Consider the following 17,315-nt stretch of genomic DNA (forward strand, 5'->3'; position numbering starts at 1 on the left):
GGGACCCCTTCAACCTATGCTGATCACCCACCTGCCATGGAGGAGCGTGTCCCACGGTAGCCTCGGTAGATGGAAGCTACTCACCTGGGCCGAGGGTGTGAGTTCCTTACTCCGGAAGGTCACCTCTCTCAGCACCTCGGCCAGCTCCTGCACCCTCTGCACGTCCTCCAAGCTGGCAGTGACTGCAGACAGCGACCCCAGCACATGCTCCCTGACCTTGGCATGGGGGAGAAAGGCAGGGAGAGGAAATGTAATTCCATGGCTCCATGAAGTAGTGTCAGGAAGATGCAGGGTCAGGAGTGACCAGGCTTATTAGGAGGTTCTTTTTCTTTTTCTTTTCTTCTTCTTCTTTTTTTTTTTTTTTTTTTTGAGTCAGAGTCTCGCTCTGTCACCCAGGCTGGAGTACAGTGGCATGATCTTGACTCACTGCAACCTCCGCCTCCTGGGTTCAAGCAATTCTCGGACCTCAGCCTCCTGAGTAGCTGAGATTACACGTGCACACCACCACCCCCAGCTCATTTTTTGTGTTTTTAGTAGAGACAGGGTTTTGCCATGTTGGCCAGGCTGGTCTTGAACTTCTGACCTCAAGTGATCCGCCTGCCTCAGCCTCCCAAAGGGCAGGGATTACAGGTGTAAATCACCACACTTGGCCTCACTGGGGGGTTGTAAAGCCCTGCAGACCTCTGTCTGCCTTGTGTGATGTGTGATTAGGCAGATAACAGCCCCCTCAAGATGCCCACATTCACATCCCTGAAACCTGTGAATATGTTACTGCATGTGGCAAAAGGCACTTTGGCCAAGTCATTTTGGAGATGCAATTAAGTTAAGGATTCTGAGATGGAGAGATTATCCCAGATAAACAGGTGGGACCAACGTCATCACATGATCCTTCTAAGAGAGAGGCAGGAGCGTTAATCAGAAAAGGAGATGGGTGATGGAGGTAGGGGTAGCGGGAAGAGAAAGAGAGGGAAAGAGGATGAGGGAAGGGTGGGGAGAGAGAGAGGGAAAGGAGAGGGATTTGGAGATGCTGCATGGCTGGCTTTGAAGGTAGGAGTGAAGGAGTGCAGGTGGCCTCTAGAACCCGGAAAAGGCAAGGAATGCCTTCTCCCCTGGAGCCTCCAGGTTTGCAGCTCTGCCGACGCCTTAATTTTGGCCCAGTGGATCCTGCTCACGGCAGGCCAGGCCAGGCCCCTGGGGTCCTCCATGCTGTCTAGTTTGTTCCCTAAGCCCTGCGCACACCTCTCGCAACAGAGCCCTTGTTAACATCTTCTCAGCTTCCCAGTGAGAGTTCGACATCTGTCTTGTGCCAGGCCCCGGGCATTTCATGGAGAGACCTTGGGTTAGGCTGTGTGGTCTGTGTGCTTGGGGACCACAGGATGTCCAGGGGAAGTTTGCCATTGGTACTTCTCAGAGTAAATGCGACCAGGAATAAGAGCTGTGTGTGTGAGAAAGTGTGTGTCAGTGTGTGTATGTGTGTGTGAGAGCATGTGTGTAGGTGTAAGCAGGTGTGTGTATGAATGTGTGAGAGTGTGTCAGTGTATGTGTGTGAGCGTATGTGTGAGTCTGTATGTGCGTGTGTGTGTGTGTGTGTGTGACCGTGTGTGAGCCTGTCAGTGTGTGTATGAGTTTGTGAGTGTGAGCCTGTGTCAATGAGTGCATATATGTGTGTATGAGTGTGTGAGCATGTCTGTGGGTGTGTGTGAATGTGTGTGAGTGTGTGCGAGCATATGTGAATGCGTGTGTGTGTGCATAAGTGTGTGTGAAAGTGTGTGTATGTGAGTGTGTGTGAGTTAACGTGTATGTATGTGGCAGAGGGGATGGGGTAGGGAATGTGGAACAAAGGTCTGGGGTAAGAGGGCTGGAGCTGGAGGGGGATCCTCTAACCGGGGTTTGAACCCCGGCTTCACCACTTACCAGACATGGGGACCCAGGGAGACACCTCTGATTCTCCTACCCTCTGTTTCCTCAGCTGTAACACAGATGGAGGCCTCACCATTTACCTCCCAGGGTTGTAGTGGGGATTACAGATCCATGAAGCCCTCATTCAGGGCCTGGCAGCTCATAGCAGGTGCTTGATACATGTTAGTTTCTCTGTGTAAGCGATCACAATGACAATCCTGCTTCGTGTATTAAATACCTACTGGGCCTCCAGCACCACACTCAGTACTTTCCTGCAAACATTTCAGGGGGCCAAAAGAAGTCTTTCTTCTCTTCTCCATGCCCATAGGAGTGTGTGTGTGTGTGTGTGTTTGCATGCACACACACATGCAAACTCATGTGGCACGCGCTGGGAGTGGACACAATCGTAGGTTCTGCAATAGTTTATCATACTAGGTTGTAACATGGACCGGCCATTTTTGTGAATTAAAACTGGTTGAATGTTGGCGATCTTATCTAGTTTTTTAGTTGCAGTGATTGTAATTCTTATTTAACTCTTACCACCATTGTATGAGGAGACTAGTATTCTTATTCCTCTTCTCCATATGGGGAAGCTGAGGCTTATAAACTGAAACTGTCCCTGGCCTGTGACAATGCAAGTGGTAAGTGACAAAGCTGGGACACCATCTGAGGTCCAACCCCAAACCGCTACCCATGGGACCGAGGGCAGTCCCCTTTCTCCTCTGGGGCTCTGCCTTGCCATCTGAAACATGAAGGGGAGAGGGTGATGGGTTCTAAACTCCCCCCATCCCAGAGGCCTGTGCCTCCATGAGGGCCAGCCGAGAAAGCAGGTTACCAAGGAAGAAGGCATTTTCTTCGCTTTATGTCACTCACCCAAAAGACCAGAGAGGGAGGTGGTGTCAGCCGCTTGGGAGACACCACAGGCTTCTCCCCGATCCATGAACCTTGATGCACAGCCCAAATGGCCACATGCAGACCCTGGAGCCCCAGAAGAAGGGAATGAAAGGAGCCCCCCCCCTTCCCATGGGCACCTTCTGTCTGACGTCCATGCTCAGTGGCTGTCCTGAGCCCTGGCTTTGGTGCTCTTGGTTCAGCACGGAGGACACGGCCTTGGCCAGCTGGAGGAGCTGCTTGGGGCCACCCTCGCCTTGCAGAGATGTGGAGATTTTCTCTGACACTGCAGCCTGGAATGCTACATCCTCAACCCATGTGTCTCCGAGTGCCACCTGTTGGAAAATCAGAAATGTGCTCAGAACCTGCTAGGAAGAACCTGGCCTCTGAAGTCACATGGGGCCAGAGCAGGCTTGGACGCCTTTGGCCTCACCTGGGAGTCCTTGGGCACTTCCTGAGGCTAGAGGGCAGCCAGACCTGCTTGCACCAGGCAGCTGACAGCCACCCAAACCAAGCCTTGGTCAGCTCCAGGCTGGCGCAAGTCATTGCTCTACCACTGGCTACCCTCCTCCTCTTGGGCTCAACCTCTTCCACCTCCACCCGGCCTCTGATGCTTGAAATCTTGGGATCTTATCCAGGCCCTTCCTTGAGTCCTTGTTGGCTAATTTTGGTCCTACTTCCTCTGAGCCCTTTGAAAGTGCTGGCCTAACTCATGCCAGAGTCATTCTCCAACCCCCCTCACCTATCAGCTCCCAGGACCCTCCCCCAATTCTGGCCACTAAATCATAAGATCTACAAATGTAGAGACCATGTCTGTTGCGTCCCTAGCTATACCCCCAGGACGCGTCCCATGGTAGGTGCTCTGTAAATATTTGTGGAAGGAATGGATGAATCAGTGACTCATCTGGCTATGCCCCTGGCTATCTTCCATCCAGCCATCTTTTTGGTGAGGTTCATAAGGGTGGAGAATTTTTCTCAGTAAAGAAACAGTGGCCACTGCCACCACCCACCTTAGCCACAGCCCGGGTCTGCTGTGTGTCCCCTGCACGATTGGTGGCAGAAATAACTACTGTCAGCACAAAGTCATTGTTCTCCTTTCCAAGTGGCAGATACACTGATGGGAGGACAGGTTCAGGGCCACAGTGTAGGCAGGAACCTGGCAAGACCAGAAATTGACCAATGAGGGGGCATCTCTAAGCCCCAGGTAGACTGCAACCCACTCAGGGAGAGCCTGATCACAGGGACACAAAAGTCACAGCTCTTGAAGGCATAGTAGGCTCTTGGGATTCCACACTTTCATGTAAGAGACAGTCACATATGCTGATTTACTGTCTTCTCTAAGCAACAGCAGGTTGCTGTAACTTTGGAATAATTTTACTAAAATCCATAAAAAATTGCAGGAAAAATATCCCATTTACAGTTTTTTTTTTTTTTTTTTTTTTTTAAGTCAAGGTGGTAAACCAAATTATAAGAGGAAGAAAAAGAAGGAAGAAGGGGAGGAGGAGCAACAATGACAACTTAAAAATTAGCTCAAGGGCGAGGAGTTCAAGACCAGCCTGGGCAACTTAGGAAGACCTTGTTTCTACAAAAAAAAATGTAAAAATTAGGTCTCGAACTCCTGACCTCAGGTGATCCAGCCACCTTGGCCTCCTGAAGTGCTGGGATTATGGGCATGAGCCACGACGCCTGGCCTGGGGCTCGTTTTTCTGTAGCCACACTTTCCTGCCTCCGTGCTCACTTGGATGAGGCGGGGGAGGTGCTACAGCGGAAGAGCCTATTGGAATTAGAGCAGCTGTCCTGGCCTTCCCTCTGGCGGGATGCAGGTTTGAAATAAAATCCACTTACCTTGCTTGAACTTTTTCCTTTCAGACTCAGCCCCATTCACAGCCCTCTTAACAACGGTGTGTTTCCACATCTATTAGACAGGACGCTGTGAAAACTACACTCCCTTGGGTATTACAGTAGCTGATGTGCACTTTCCCTAATCAAGATGCAATGTTTACGCCATTGTGATGTTTGATGCTGGATTTGGGGGAGCATCCTGGCAACACTCCTGGTACCTGACTTTGGAGGAAAATTACAACCTGACTAGAGCATTTTCAGAGCACAAAATGCCAAAGCCCTCCTGGGCACGTGGCTTACATCTGTAATCCCAGCACTTTGGGAGGCTGAGGCGGATGGATCACCTGAGGTCAGGAGTTTGAGACTAGCCTGGCCAACATAGTGAAACCCCATCTCTACTAAAAATACAAAAATTAGCTGGGTGAGGTGGCGGGCGCCTGTAATCTCAGCTGCTCGGGAGGACGAGGCAAGAGATTCGCTTGAACCCGGGAGACAGAGATTGCAGTGAGCCAAGATTGTGCCACTGCACTCCAGCCTGGACAACAAGAGCAAAACTCAGTCTCAAAAAAAAAAAAAAAAGACAAACAAAAAAAAGAGGCCAAAGCCCACCAGGTGGAGATAAGGGCTCAGATGAGCCCTCCAAGGACCAATCACTCCCCAAACGGAAGAATAAATGCAATGCGAGTGGCTCCCCCATCTCTCCAGCTAATGCCCTGTGGCTGTCCCTGGATGTAGGTGGTTAGGGTGACAGCAGGGAGACTGTGCAGGGTTTTATGCCTTGTGGATGGGGTCTTCTACGTTTGTCACCTGTATACCTTTACAAAAACGTTCTTTCAGCTCAGCTCGTCCTGCAGTATCACCCATTCCCTGGGGCTGCCTGCAAAGCAGCGTCAATGAAATTGTTGAAGATTCTATTAACCAGACCCATCTCTGTCTTCTTGAATAGCTCCAGGTTTCTTGGAGTCTCAGCTACTCCGAGTGTGTGTGTGCATGTGTGTGTGTGTGTCTGTGTGTGGTGAGCGGGGGTTCGGGGATGGTGTCTTGGTGGCCGCCCTACATGGTCATAGTTTTGGGTATCCTTTTTCATTTCACTCCATCAATGTCCCCCACGCGAGGACAATGGATTTTGGCTTCTAGTTGTGGAGGAGGTACTGATGAGACCTTCTTCTCATGTCTCTGTGGAATGATGGCTGGGTCAGTAGTTTGGGGCTAGGGGTTAAGCCTTAGGGAAGCCCTCATCCTGGCAACCTCTTTCACACATAGAACACATTCTTTGCAGCTCCCCTAGAGAACAGGCCCCTGTTCTGCAAGAAGATGAGCCCAGGAGCTGAGGGAAGAGCAGAGTCCTGGCAACCTCTTTCACACATAGAACACATTCTTTGCAGCTCCCCTAGAGAACAGGCCCCTGTTCTGCAAGAAGATGAGCCCAGGAGCTGAGGGAAGAGCAGAGTCCTCAGCCGGTACCTGATTCCAGACAGAAGCAGAACTCCAAGGGTCCCAGGGCTGTGGAGGCGTTGCAGAAGATGGCGAAGCTCGTCAGAACAGTACCCTCCTCCGGGGCAACAGTGCAGGCAGGCACCTCGGCGGGAGGCAGAGCGCTGATCACGTAGGTGTCCTCCCCATAGGCGTGCCTGGTCAGTGCTGAGAGTGAGGACACATCATGCTCAGGCGGCCATATGGGGCCCACAAACTCCATCCTGCCCTTAGATCTCCCTGTGAGCTCATTAACACAAAGATTCCTGGGCCCTACTTCAAACCCAGAACCTCGGATGCCTCTGGAGATTCTGGGGAGAGCCCAGAAACGTACATATCTAACAACTCAACAATTAAACCCCCAAACAACTCTCCCTGATGCAAGAGATCGCAGGGCCTCACTTTGAGAAACTGAGCAGAGATACGGGAAGATCATCAGACAGACCTGAGCTTGAATTTTAGTTCTGCCATTTGCTAACCAAGTGATCCTGGACTTGACCTTTTCTTTTCTAATTTTGTTTTCCTAATTTTTTTTCTTTTTAGCGAGAGGGTCTGGCTCTGTCGCCTAGGCTAGAGTCCAGTGGTGCAATCATAGCTTACTGTAGCCTTGAACTCCTAGGCTTCAGTGATTCTACTGCCTTAGCCTCTTGAGTCAGCTAGAGCCACAAGAGTGCACCATCATGGCTGGCTAACTTTCTAATTTTTGTAGAGACAGGGTCTCGCTCTCTTGCCAGGGCTGGTCTTGAACTCCTGGCCTCAAGGGATCCTCCCGCCTCAGCCTCCCAAAGTGCTGGGATTACAGGTATGAGCCACCAGACCCGGACTGAGAACTTGACCTTTTCGAGAGTCAGTTCCTCATCTGTAGAGTGGGCTGATGATGACGGCTTCCCCACAGAGACCTCACGAGGTGGGCGTATGCTGGGAAAATGCTCAAGATCACGGAGCCAGGAAAAACCAGAACCAGGATCCGGAAACGGGCTGAGCCCACCCCGAAGCCCACGCTCTTCCCAGGTCCCCAGATCACTGTAAAGAGCCACGAGTGGACCTGCAGTCACATCCCACATCACCTGGAGTAGCCACCTAGGTTTTCAGAGAGTGCGTGCCTGGAAGAACTAGGCGTAAAGAGAATTTTAACCCATAACAACTCATTCTTTGGCCTAGACCCAATTCAGAAAGTTTGGGGTGGACCCAAAAGCATGCATTTTTAACTAATACTCTAGTTTCTCCCGATGTGCATGGTCTGTGGCCACTTCGGGAAATACGGAAGCAAAGCGATCCTAGAAAGAATCATCACCTCCATTGTTTGTGTGTTTGGGAATCTGTTTCCCACACTGGGCTTGTTTTAAACAAAAAACCCTGAACAATCCCGGCAGGGCATGCAGGCTGCATGACCCCAGAATGACCTGCTTGTACCACTGGGGTTATCTCATTCATCCTGCAAAGTAACCATTCTGAGGCAGGCATTTCGATTATCCCAGTTTACATGTGAGGAAACTGAGGCACAGAGAGGTGAAATCCTCTGCCTAGAGTTTCCCACGTAGAAAGTGGCAGTGGTGCGATGCACACCAGAGCCTGAGCTGTGGCCTCTGCGCTAAGCTGATGCCCTGGCTGGGTGTGGTGATTCACACCTGCCATCCCAGCACTTTAGGAGGCTGAGGCAGGAGGATGGTTTGACTGCAGGAGTTCAAGACCAGCCTGGGCAACATAGTGAGATCCCATCTCTCTACTTCCATATTTAAAAGAGAAAAGAAAAATAAACTCATGCCCGATATCTGAGTGTTTCTGGGTTTATCTGGGTTCCCTGAGAGGAGATAAAAGGGAGGCTTCGCACCTGTGGCTCTGATTCGGAGGACCTCTCCCCAGGACTGCAGAAAGGAGCTGTTCAGCAACAACGTGGAGGTGTTGCTTTGGAGGAGGGTTAAGGAACTTGGCCAAAATCCTCTGAGTCTGCAGGCATCCGGGAGGGGCTCGGCCTGAAAGAGAGGATCGCCCAGGGCTCCTGACGCTATAGCCAGGCCACTGGACTGCAGCAGGACAGTGGCTTCTGGGTGCTAGACAGTCTTTCAGATTTATTACTGATGAATGGAGGGCAGGCAGCCCTAGCTCCCCAAGAAGTCACCTGGAATATCCACTTTCCAGCCTCATTGGGGTGTTTGTCTCAGGTTGGGCTCCCCAGAAGCAGAGCCTCAGATGGGGATTTGTGTGCAGGTTATTTATTTATTATTTATTTATTTATTTTTGAGCCAGGCACAGTGGCTCACACCTGTAATCCCAGCACTTTGGGAGGCCGAAGTGGGAGGATTACCTGAGCTCAGGAGTTCGAGACCAGCCTGGCCAAACTCTGTCTCTACTAAACTCTGTAGTTTAATGAAACTGTGTCTCTACCAAAAATACAAAAATTAGCTGGGCATGGTGGTATGCGTCTGTAATCCCAGCTACTTGTGAGACTGAGGCAGGAGAGTCGCTTGTACCCAGGAGGCAGAGGTTGCAGTGAGCCAAGATCGTGCCACTGTACTCCAGCCTGGGTGACAGAGTGAGACTCTATCTCAAAAAAAAAAAAAAAAAAAAAAAAAAAGATAAAGAAAAAGAAAATATTTTTGAGACAGAGTCTTACTCTGCTGCCCAGGCTAGAGTGCAGTGGATGATCTCAGCTCACTGCAAGCTCTGCCTCCCAGGTTCAAGTGATTCTCCTGCCTCAGCCTCCTGAGTAGGTAGAATTACAGGCGCGCATCACCACACTCCGCTAATGTTTTTGTATTTTTAGTAGGGACAGGGTTTCACCATGTTGGCCAGGCCGGTCTCAAACCACTGACTTCAGGTGATCTGCCTGGCTCAGCCTCCCAAAGTGCTGGGATTCCAGGCATGAGCCAGCATACCCAGCCTTGTGTGCAGGTTATTTGGTGAAGGAAGGTTCCCAGGGAAAAGCAGTGGAGAGAGAGAAACAGCAGAGAACAGAACAAGGCAAAAAACAGTTACTGGAGGCATCCAGCATCAGCCTGGTCGCACGGAGAGCCCTGAAGTGTAAGTTGCACCACTGAAATCACCCTACCTGGGGACAGACAGGCTGGTCTATTAGACCCTCCATCCATCAATTGTTGGCCAATGGCCAGTCCACGAAAGCTGGAGTTAGGATTGTCCGTCTGGGAAGCAGGACTTTGCTGAGATGCCAGGAGCACTGCTGCAAAGTTTCTCCAGAGCTTTTCTCCCTTGTGCCCATTTGCCCTGCTGTCAATTCTCTGATTTTCTCCCCAGCCCAATACCCTGAGTTCCACACCACACGCTCTGAATGGAGTTGACCCAACCGTGGCCCAGTACTGGCCAGGCGACACGGGTGTGCTGAAAGCACAAGGGAGATTTCCATTGTGGAGTGATCGTCACTGTGCTCACCTGCTCTGCTGAGGTGTTGTCCAAATACCAGCTGAACATAGCCACTGGGGAGTCCTCCCCCATGGTGACCCTGAGCAGAATGTCTTCACTGGCATTAACTGGCCTGCAGTTCCTCTCACAGCTGAAAGGCAGACAGAGGACCGAGTGAGGAAGCTCCCTCAGGCATTGCTATCATCTGGATGTTTGTCCCCCGAAACCTCATGTTGAAATGTGATCCCCAATGATGGAGGTGGGGCTTAATGGGAGGTGTTTGGGTCATGGGGGCAGATTCCTCATGAATGGATGAATGCCCTCCCTCAGGAGCGAGTTCTCGCTCTATTAGTCACGCTGGTTGTTAAAAAGACGGCCAGGCGTGGTGGTTCACGCCTGTAATCACAGCACTTTGAGAAGCCAAGGCAGGCGGATCATCTGAGGTCAGGAGTTTGAGACCAGCCTGGCCAACATGGTGAAACCCCATCTCTACTAAAAATACAAAAATTAGCCGGGCACAGTGGTGGGTGCCTGTAGTCCCAGCTACTTGGGAGTCTGAGGCAGGAGAATCACTTGAACTGGGGAGGTGGAGGTTGCAGTGAGCCAAGATCACACCACTGCACTCCAACCTGGGTGACAGATTGACACTCCATCTCCAAAAAAAAAAAAAAAAAGAGCCTGGCCCCTCCCTCCCTTCTCTGCACACACCAGGTCCCCTTCATCTTCCACAGCAAGTGGAAGCAGCCTGAGGCCCTCATCAGATACAGATGTCCAGTCTTGGATTTTCCAACCGTAAGAATCATGAGCCAAATGAACCTTTTTTCTTCTTTCTTTTCTTTTTCCTTTCTTTCTTTTCTTTTCTTTTTTTTTCTTTTTTCTTTTGTTTTGTGACAGAGTCTGGTTCTGTCACCCAGCCTGGAGTGCAGTGACGTGATCTTGGCTCACTGCAACCTCTGCCTCCCAGATTCAAGCAATTCTCCTGTCTCAGCCTCCCAAATAGCTGTGATTACAGGCATGTACCACCATACCCAGCTAATTTGTATTTTCAGTAGGGACAGCATTTTGCTCTGTTGGCCTGGTTGGTCTCAAACTCTTGGCCTCAAGTGATCCACCCGCCTCAACCTCCCAAAGTGCTGGGATTACAGGCATGAGCCACTGCGCCCAGCCAACCTTTTTTCTTTATAAATTACCTAGCCTCAGATATTCCTTTATAACAGTGCAAAATGGACTCAGACAGGCATTGTGACCACTGGCCTGGTTTTTTGTCCAGTTCTTCTCAAGTCCTTTGAGAGGGTAGGGAATGGCCCTTTTTCAAATTAAAGACGGAATAAAAGCCGTCCCTGCCCCAACCAACGCTGGGACATAGCCTTGGTTGTGAAGATGGACCGAGTCATGGCCTGACTGAATTCCCATTTCATTCACTGCACAGCGTAATGATATGGAAGGTGAATGAGGCTGAGACAGGACTTGGGTTCTAATCCCGTCCTTGTTGCTTATGAATGGTCACCCTGAGTGCATCACTTAAACTTTTTTTTTTTTTTTTTGAGACTGAGATTCTATCGCCCAGGCTGGAGTACAGTGGTGCAATCTCGGCTCACTGCAACCTCTGCCTCCTGGTTCAAGCAATTCTCCTGCCTCAGACTCCCAAGTAGCTGTGATTACAGGCGCTCACCAACACACCCAGCTAATGTTTGTATTTTTTTAGTAGAGACAGGGTTTCACCATGTTGGCCAGGCTGGTCTCAAACTCCTGACCTCAGGTGATCTACCCTCCTCGGCCTCCCAAAGTGCTGGGATTACAGGTATGAGCCACTATGCCTGGCCAAATCACTTAAACTCTCTAAGCCTCAGTTTCCTCACCTGCAAAATGAGGGGATAGCCTAGATAATTTCTGTGATTCTTTTTAGTTCTGATAATAGTAAACTAATGCTATGGTTTGACAGTGTGCCTGCCATGCACATGTTACTTCCATTGCCTCTAGCTTGTCCAATGCTCACAATAGCCCTATGAGTGACATATTAGCATCCCCACATCACAGATGAGCAAACCAGGCTCCGAAAGCTTATGTGATGTAACTTCCAAGTGGGCAGATAGAACCTGAACCATTGTGTCTGGATCCAAACTCTTGGCCTTCTCTATAAAGTCTCTATGAAGGCCAAAGCAACTCTATCTTGGATGCTAATCTGCCATGTTGACTACTGATTAATTCCAATTCCAGGAATCCCTCTAAGATTTCTATTCTCTCTACAGTTCTTTGTGTAAGAGCATGTACTTACTGTGAGTACTGCCCTTAAAGAGATTCACACAGTATTCTTGCCTTTCTCTACAATTGTCCTACACATTCCTTCCCTGTGGTATATAAGCCCTGGTTTTGGGGGGTAATGGTGCCGGCATTCACCATCTTGTCTTGCAGCTGCCCTGGACATCATGGTTTCTGTTCACAAGTCTCAATTAAATGTTCCTTTCTGAGAAACTAAACATGTCAGCTTCTTTCTTCGGCCTCTCTGCTTCCTCAGACTTTGGGGGAAGGTTTGCATAGACCTGCCCTCCACAGGACAGTCCCCCAGTTTCCCCTTTGGTCTGAACTTGACGATAGCTCTTGAATCTTCCTGCTTCTTTCCTCATGTCTGTCCTAGTCCAAGTGTGCGGGACATTCTCTAGCTGCCTCTCTGTTCCAGTCTCCTCCCACTTGCGGCTCTGACCTGGGAGACTGAGCTCTCTAGACTTGGGTGACTGCATCACCCAAGCTGCCACACCCTCCAGCTTCTGACTGGGTCCAGCCAATGGGAAGCATTGACAGAGGACTGGAGGGTAAGAGGAGAGAGTTTGGGGAATTTATTCACGGCTTTCCCTGCTCTTTTCCCCAATGGGCTGCAGGTGGGAGAGGCTGTGCTTCTCCAACCAAGGCCACAGCTCCCGTTGGGAGGTCCCTCTCCCACAGCGACAGCTCCCAGGACTTCTAGTAATGCCATCCCATTATCTTACCTCTGCATTCCTGGGGGTGATAATGGCTTTCCTTGGTTGTATTTTTCCTAATTGCCCCTGGTTCATTCCCTTATCCCTGCCCTCACCTGCAAACGGTCCCTTCATCCAGCTCTCTTCCATTTATTCCTGGTTTGGCTGAGCCATCTGCTTCCTGCAGGGACTGGCTGATAGGCCAAGCAAACTTGACCTCGTACTTTGACTCCTGCAAGAGCCTGGGCAATCTCCCTGAATCTTCCCTTGCCCTCTTCCAAGTCATTCTCCACCGAGCCACCAGAGCATATTGAAGTAACATGCTTAGAACTCTTGGATGCTTGACTGGGCTCGGTGGCTCATTTCCTGTAATCCCAGCAATTTGGGAGGCCGAGGCAGGTGGATCACCTAAGGTCAGGAGTTCGAGACCAGCCTATCCAACATAGTGAACCCCGCCTCTACAAAAACATAAAAATTAGCTGGGCACGGTAGCATGCGCGCCTGTAATCCCAGCTACTCGGGAGTCTGAGGCAGGAGAAAGGCCTGAACCTGGGAGGCGGAGGCTGCAGTGAGCTGCAGTGGCGCCACTGCACTCCAGCCTGGGTGACAGAGCGAGACTCCATTTCAAAAAAATAAAAATAAAAATAAAAATAGAAATAAAGAACTCTTGGGTGGTTTCTCTGTATCACTCTTAGGAAAAAGGGTAAAATCTTGATATGACCGGCAAGGCCCCACTTGAGCCCTGCCTACACCACCAGCTCCTTCCCACCCTTCTCTTCTCCATCCTCAGGACACTGGCCTCTTTCACTCCCTGATGATTCTCTGCTCCCTCCCTTTGTCCGCTCTGTTCCTGCTCCAGCTGCCCGTTCCCTGCCCTGTGAGTTTCTCCTGAACATCTCTGCTGAGCTTCAGTTCCTGAGAGAAGCCTCTCTGATCCCCAGTCAGGGCAGTTTTCATAGACATGCGCTGTTTCCCTTCTTCATTCACGCCCAGCAGTGCTGATCACCAGGTGGTAGCTAACCCCCATGAGAACAGAGACCCACAGCCAGCCCTGCCCCAAGGCAGCCCCAGCCTTAGTGGGTCCTCAGTAAGTGTCGGCTGAACGAATGAATCAGGACCCTGGAGGAACTGCCCACGTGCCCCACCTGACTCGAGGCCTGAGTTCCCAGGGCGCAGACACGTAGAGGCACCGCTCTGCCCTGTTCTCCAGCTCCTGACCTCTCAGAACAGCCAGGCGCAGGGTGACAGCAGAGTCAGGCGGCGGCAGGCAGGATGCTGGAACCACCAGCTCCCTCTGGTCTGTGTGCAGCAGCTGCCTCTCAACACAGTCGCTCCACTGAGCCCAGCAACGCCCTGAGAGAAATGGACAGACACTGTTATCCATCAGGAACCGTAAATGTGGCACAGACTGCTACCTTCTGGTTTTGAAAGGGGTCATGAATAATAACATCAGCTCTAAATAAACATTTTAATTTTTTTTAACGTCACTTTATTTATTTATTTATTTATTTATTTATTTGAGATGGAGTTTCGCCCTTGTTGCCAAGACTGGAGTGCAATGGCGCGATCTTGGCTCACTGCAACCTCTGCCTCCTGGGTTCAAACGATTCTCCTGCCTCAGCCTCCAGAGTAGCTAGGATTACAGGCATGCAACACCACACCTGGCTAATTTTTCTATTTTTAGTAGAGATGGGGTTTCACCAAGTTGACCAGGCTGGTCTTGAACTCCTGACCTCCAGTGATCCACCTGCCTCGGCCTCCCAAAGTGCTGGGATTACAGGCACGAGCAACCAGGCTCAGCCCCACCTGCTATTTCCATGGAATTTGCAAGGTCTGGCATGTACAAGTCACACAAAATGTCGGCCATAGGAAAAGCTGGTGTGAAGACTAAGAAAAAGAACAACAAAGTCTGACCACTACTCACCACTTCTTTTTTTTTTTGAGACAGAGTTTCTCTCTTTTTGCCCAGGCTGGAGTGCAATGGTGTGATCTCAGCTCACCGCAACCTCCGCCTCCCGGGTTCAAGCGATTCTCCTGCCTCAGCCTCCCGAGTAGCTGGGATTACAGGCATGTCCCACCACCCCGGTTAATTTTGTATTTTTAGTAGAGACGGGGTTTCTCCATGTTGGTCAGGCTGGTCTTGAACTCCCGACCTCAGGTGATCCACCTGTCTTGGCCTCCCAAAGTGCTGGGATTACAAGCGTGAGCCACCGCGCCCGGCCTACTCACCACTTCTTAATGAAACAAGACAATTTAAGAACTCTATCATCGGCAGTGCGTGGTGGCTTATGTCTGTAATCCCAGCACTTTGGGAGGCTGAGGCAGGTGGATCGCCTGAGGTGAGGAGTTCGAGATCAGCCTGGCCAACATAGTGAAACCCCATCTCTACTAAAAATACAAAAATTAGCTGGGCGTAGTGTGGGCACCTATAATCCCAGCTACTCAGGAGGCTGAGGCAGGAGAATGGCTTGAACCCAGGAGGCGGAGGTTGCAGTGAGCCGAGATCGCGCCATTGCACTCCAGGCTGGGCAGCAAAACTCTGTCTCAAAAAAAAAAAAAAAAAAAAAAAAAAGAACTCTATCATCACCTACCACATGACCATTGGAAGCGTAATTCCTTGTCATTGTCCGGCCAGTCCAGGGTCACTGTCGTGAAAGGATCCACGTATGGACCAGGTTGGATATACACCTTCATATCGCCTTTATCTTTCTGCAAAAAAAGCAGCCAGCTGGTAAGACTCCCACTACAGTGAGCTCAGGCTCACTGTGGGGTGCTGTCGGCATCCCCCTTTCACCCCAGAACAGTCTGCACCAAGAGCAGCCTCAGTGTAAGGCGTGGAGTGGAGACAGACCCTGGCCAATCCCCCAGCTTCCTTCCCCTCACGGGGCATGGAATCGGTTGCTCAGGATCCCTGGCTAAGTAATGTGATTCTGAGTGTGGGCTCCAGAAACACGGGGTGTTCCTGGAGTAAGCTCTGGTGGGACTTGTTAAACAGCTCGGGCTGTAGAGCTTCTTGCTCAAGCCCGGAAGTCCTGACCTGAAATAACACGGGGCTACAGTGGAACTCAACCCCCAGTGGCCTTCCATGGCCTGAGAATAAAATCCAAACTTCTTGCCTTGGCACCTAAGGCTCCGCGTGATCTGGCCTCTGTGTCTATAATCTCCTACATCCCTCTCCTCCACCAGGCTCCAGCCATGCTGGCTTCAGGCCATCGCCTGCCTCTGAGATCTGCCCGCTCAGAAAGCTCTTGTTCTGCTTTCCAGCATGGCTGGCTGGCTTATCTTCACGTGTCCACTTACACGTCACCTCTGGAGAGGCCGTGTCTGACCACATCAGCCAGACCACCCTGTCCATTGCTATCGCTGCACCCTATTGGTTCTTATTCGATACTTATCACAATTCCTAATTCTATGATAATTTGTTTGTTGGAGGTTTTTTTTTTTTTTTTGTCGTTTTTGTTTTTTTGAGACAGGGTCTTACTCCATTACCCAGGCTGGAGTGCAGTGGCACAGCCATGGCTCACTGCAGCCTCAACCTCTCAGGCCCAAACTATCCTCCCACCTCAGCCTCCCAAGTAGCTGGGACCACAGGCATGCACCTTAATGACTGGCTAATTTTTAAATTTTTTTTTTTTTTTTTTTTTTTTTTTTTGAGAGATGAGGGTCTCACTTTGTTGTTCGAACTCCTGGGCTCAAGTGATCCTCCCACCTGGGCCTCCCAAAGCGCTGGGATTACAGGCATGAGTCACCGTACCTGGCCAATATATTCATTAGTATTACTCAGTAAGCTTCATGAAGGCGGGGACTATATGTACTTATTCACTATTGCATTTCCAGCCCCTAATACCTAGCCTTGAACGCTGTAGATGCACAATGAATCTTCATTATAGAATAAATGCATGCCTGAACAACGTCAACAGCAAGGAGTTGAACTCAGTCTTTGTTATAAAAACTAAAGAGCTTGGGCCAGTTTTCTTTCTTGTCCTGCTTTCTAATATAAGCATTAAAAGTGATAAATTTCCCTCTGAGCACTGCTTTAGCTGCATTCCACAAATTTGCATAGGTTGTGCTGTCATTATCATGTAGTTAGATATACTTTCTAATTTCCCTTGTGATTTCTTCTTGAGCTATTGATTTTTTAACAAGTGTGCTGTTTAATTGCCAAGATATCTAACAGATATCTACATATCCTAGATAGCTTATTATCGATTTACACCCTAACTCTGTTGTGATTAGACAACTTGCTTTGTTTGAATTCAGTCATTTTAGGCCTCTTTTCAAATGGAAGACGCCTCAGGGATTCCTAGTGCTCTGGCCATTGGTACCAACACACCAAAACTCAAAACTAAAACAGATTGTTTGGACATCTTTTCCTTGTGAGGTTAAACTTTTTTTTTCTTTTTTTTCTTTTGTTTTCTGAGACCGAGTCTCGCTGTGTTGCCCAGGCTGGGGTGCAGTGGTGCGATCTCAGCTCACTGCAAGCTCCTCCTCCCGGGTTCACGCCATTCTCCTGCCTCAGCTTCCTGACTAGCTGGGACTACAGGCTCCCGCCACAACGCCCGGCTAATTTTTTGTATTTTTAGTAGAGATGGGGTTTCACTGTGTTAACCAGGATGGTCTCGATCTCCTGACCTCGTGATCTGCCCGCCAAAGTGCTGGGATTACAGGTGTGAGCCACCAAGCCTGGCCAGGTTAAATGTTTTTTGAAGACAATACTCACAATCTTTCCTTCAGCATTCATCCCAGATGGTTCTTGGAGACTGGAAGGGGCTGTGAACACAGTGGGAAGGGGTATCAAGCTCTGGCTGGAAACATTATAAAAGGTTGCCAAAAGATAGAGTCAGAGAGTCATGTGGAAAATGCCATCAGGAGCATCAGCCTGTCTTTGAAAATGGTTTA

At 50.0% G+C, this 17,315-nt stretch overlaps 1 protein-coding gene across 1 annotated transcript in view; it reads right to left on the bottom strand.

The window, feature by feature from the left end:
* Positions 1–17,315, bottom strand: part of LOC103233544 (polycystin-1-like protein 2) — a 107,710-nt gene that overhangs the window by 59,174 nt on the left and 31,221 nt on the right. The window contains exons 9-17 of the mRNA XM_038008226.2: positions 17,137–17,186; positions 15,008–15,125; positions 13,562–13,769; positions 9,493–9,613; positions 7,937–8,078; positions 6,097–6,273; positions 3,801–3,946; positions 2,931–3,125; positions 85–216 (exon numbers count right to left, since the gene is read on the bottom strand). Of these exons, the coding sequence (XP_037864154.2) occupies positions 85–216; positions 2,931–3,125; positions 3,801–3,946; positions 6,097–6,273; positions 7,937–8,078; positions 9,493–9,613; positions 13,562–13,769; positions 15,008–15,125; positions 17,137–17,186 (1,289 nt within the window). The remainder of the gene's footprint in view (positions 1–84; positions 217–2,930; positions 3,126–3,800; positions 3,947–6,096; positions 6,274–7,936; positions 8,079–9,492; positions 9,614–13,561; positions 13,770–15,007; positions 15,126–17,136; positions 17,187–17,315) is intronic.

Source organism: Chlorocebus sabaeus, chromosome 5 (genome assembly GCF_047675955.1).
Source record: "Chlorocebus sabaeus isolate Y175 chromosome 5, mChlSab1.0.hap1, whole genome shotgun sequence".
Taxonomy (NCBI): domain Eukaryota; kingdom Metazoa; phylum Chordata; class Mammalia; order Primates; family Cercopithecidae; genus Chlorocebus; species Chlorocebus sabaeus.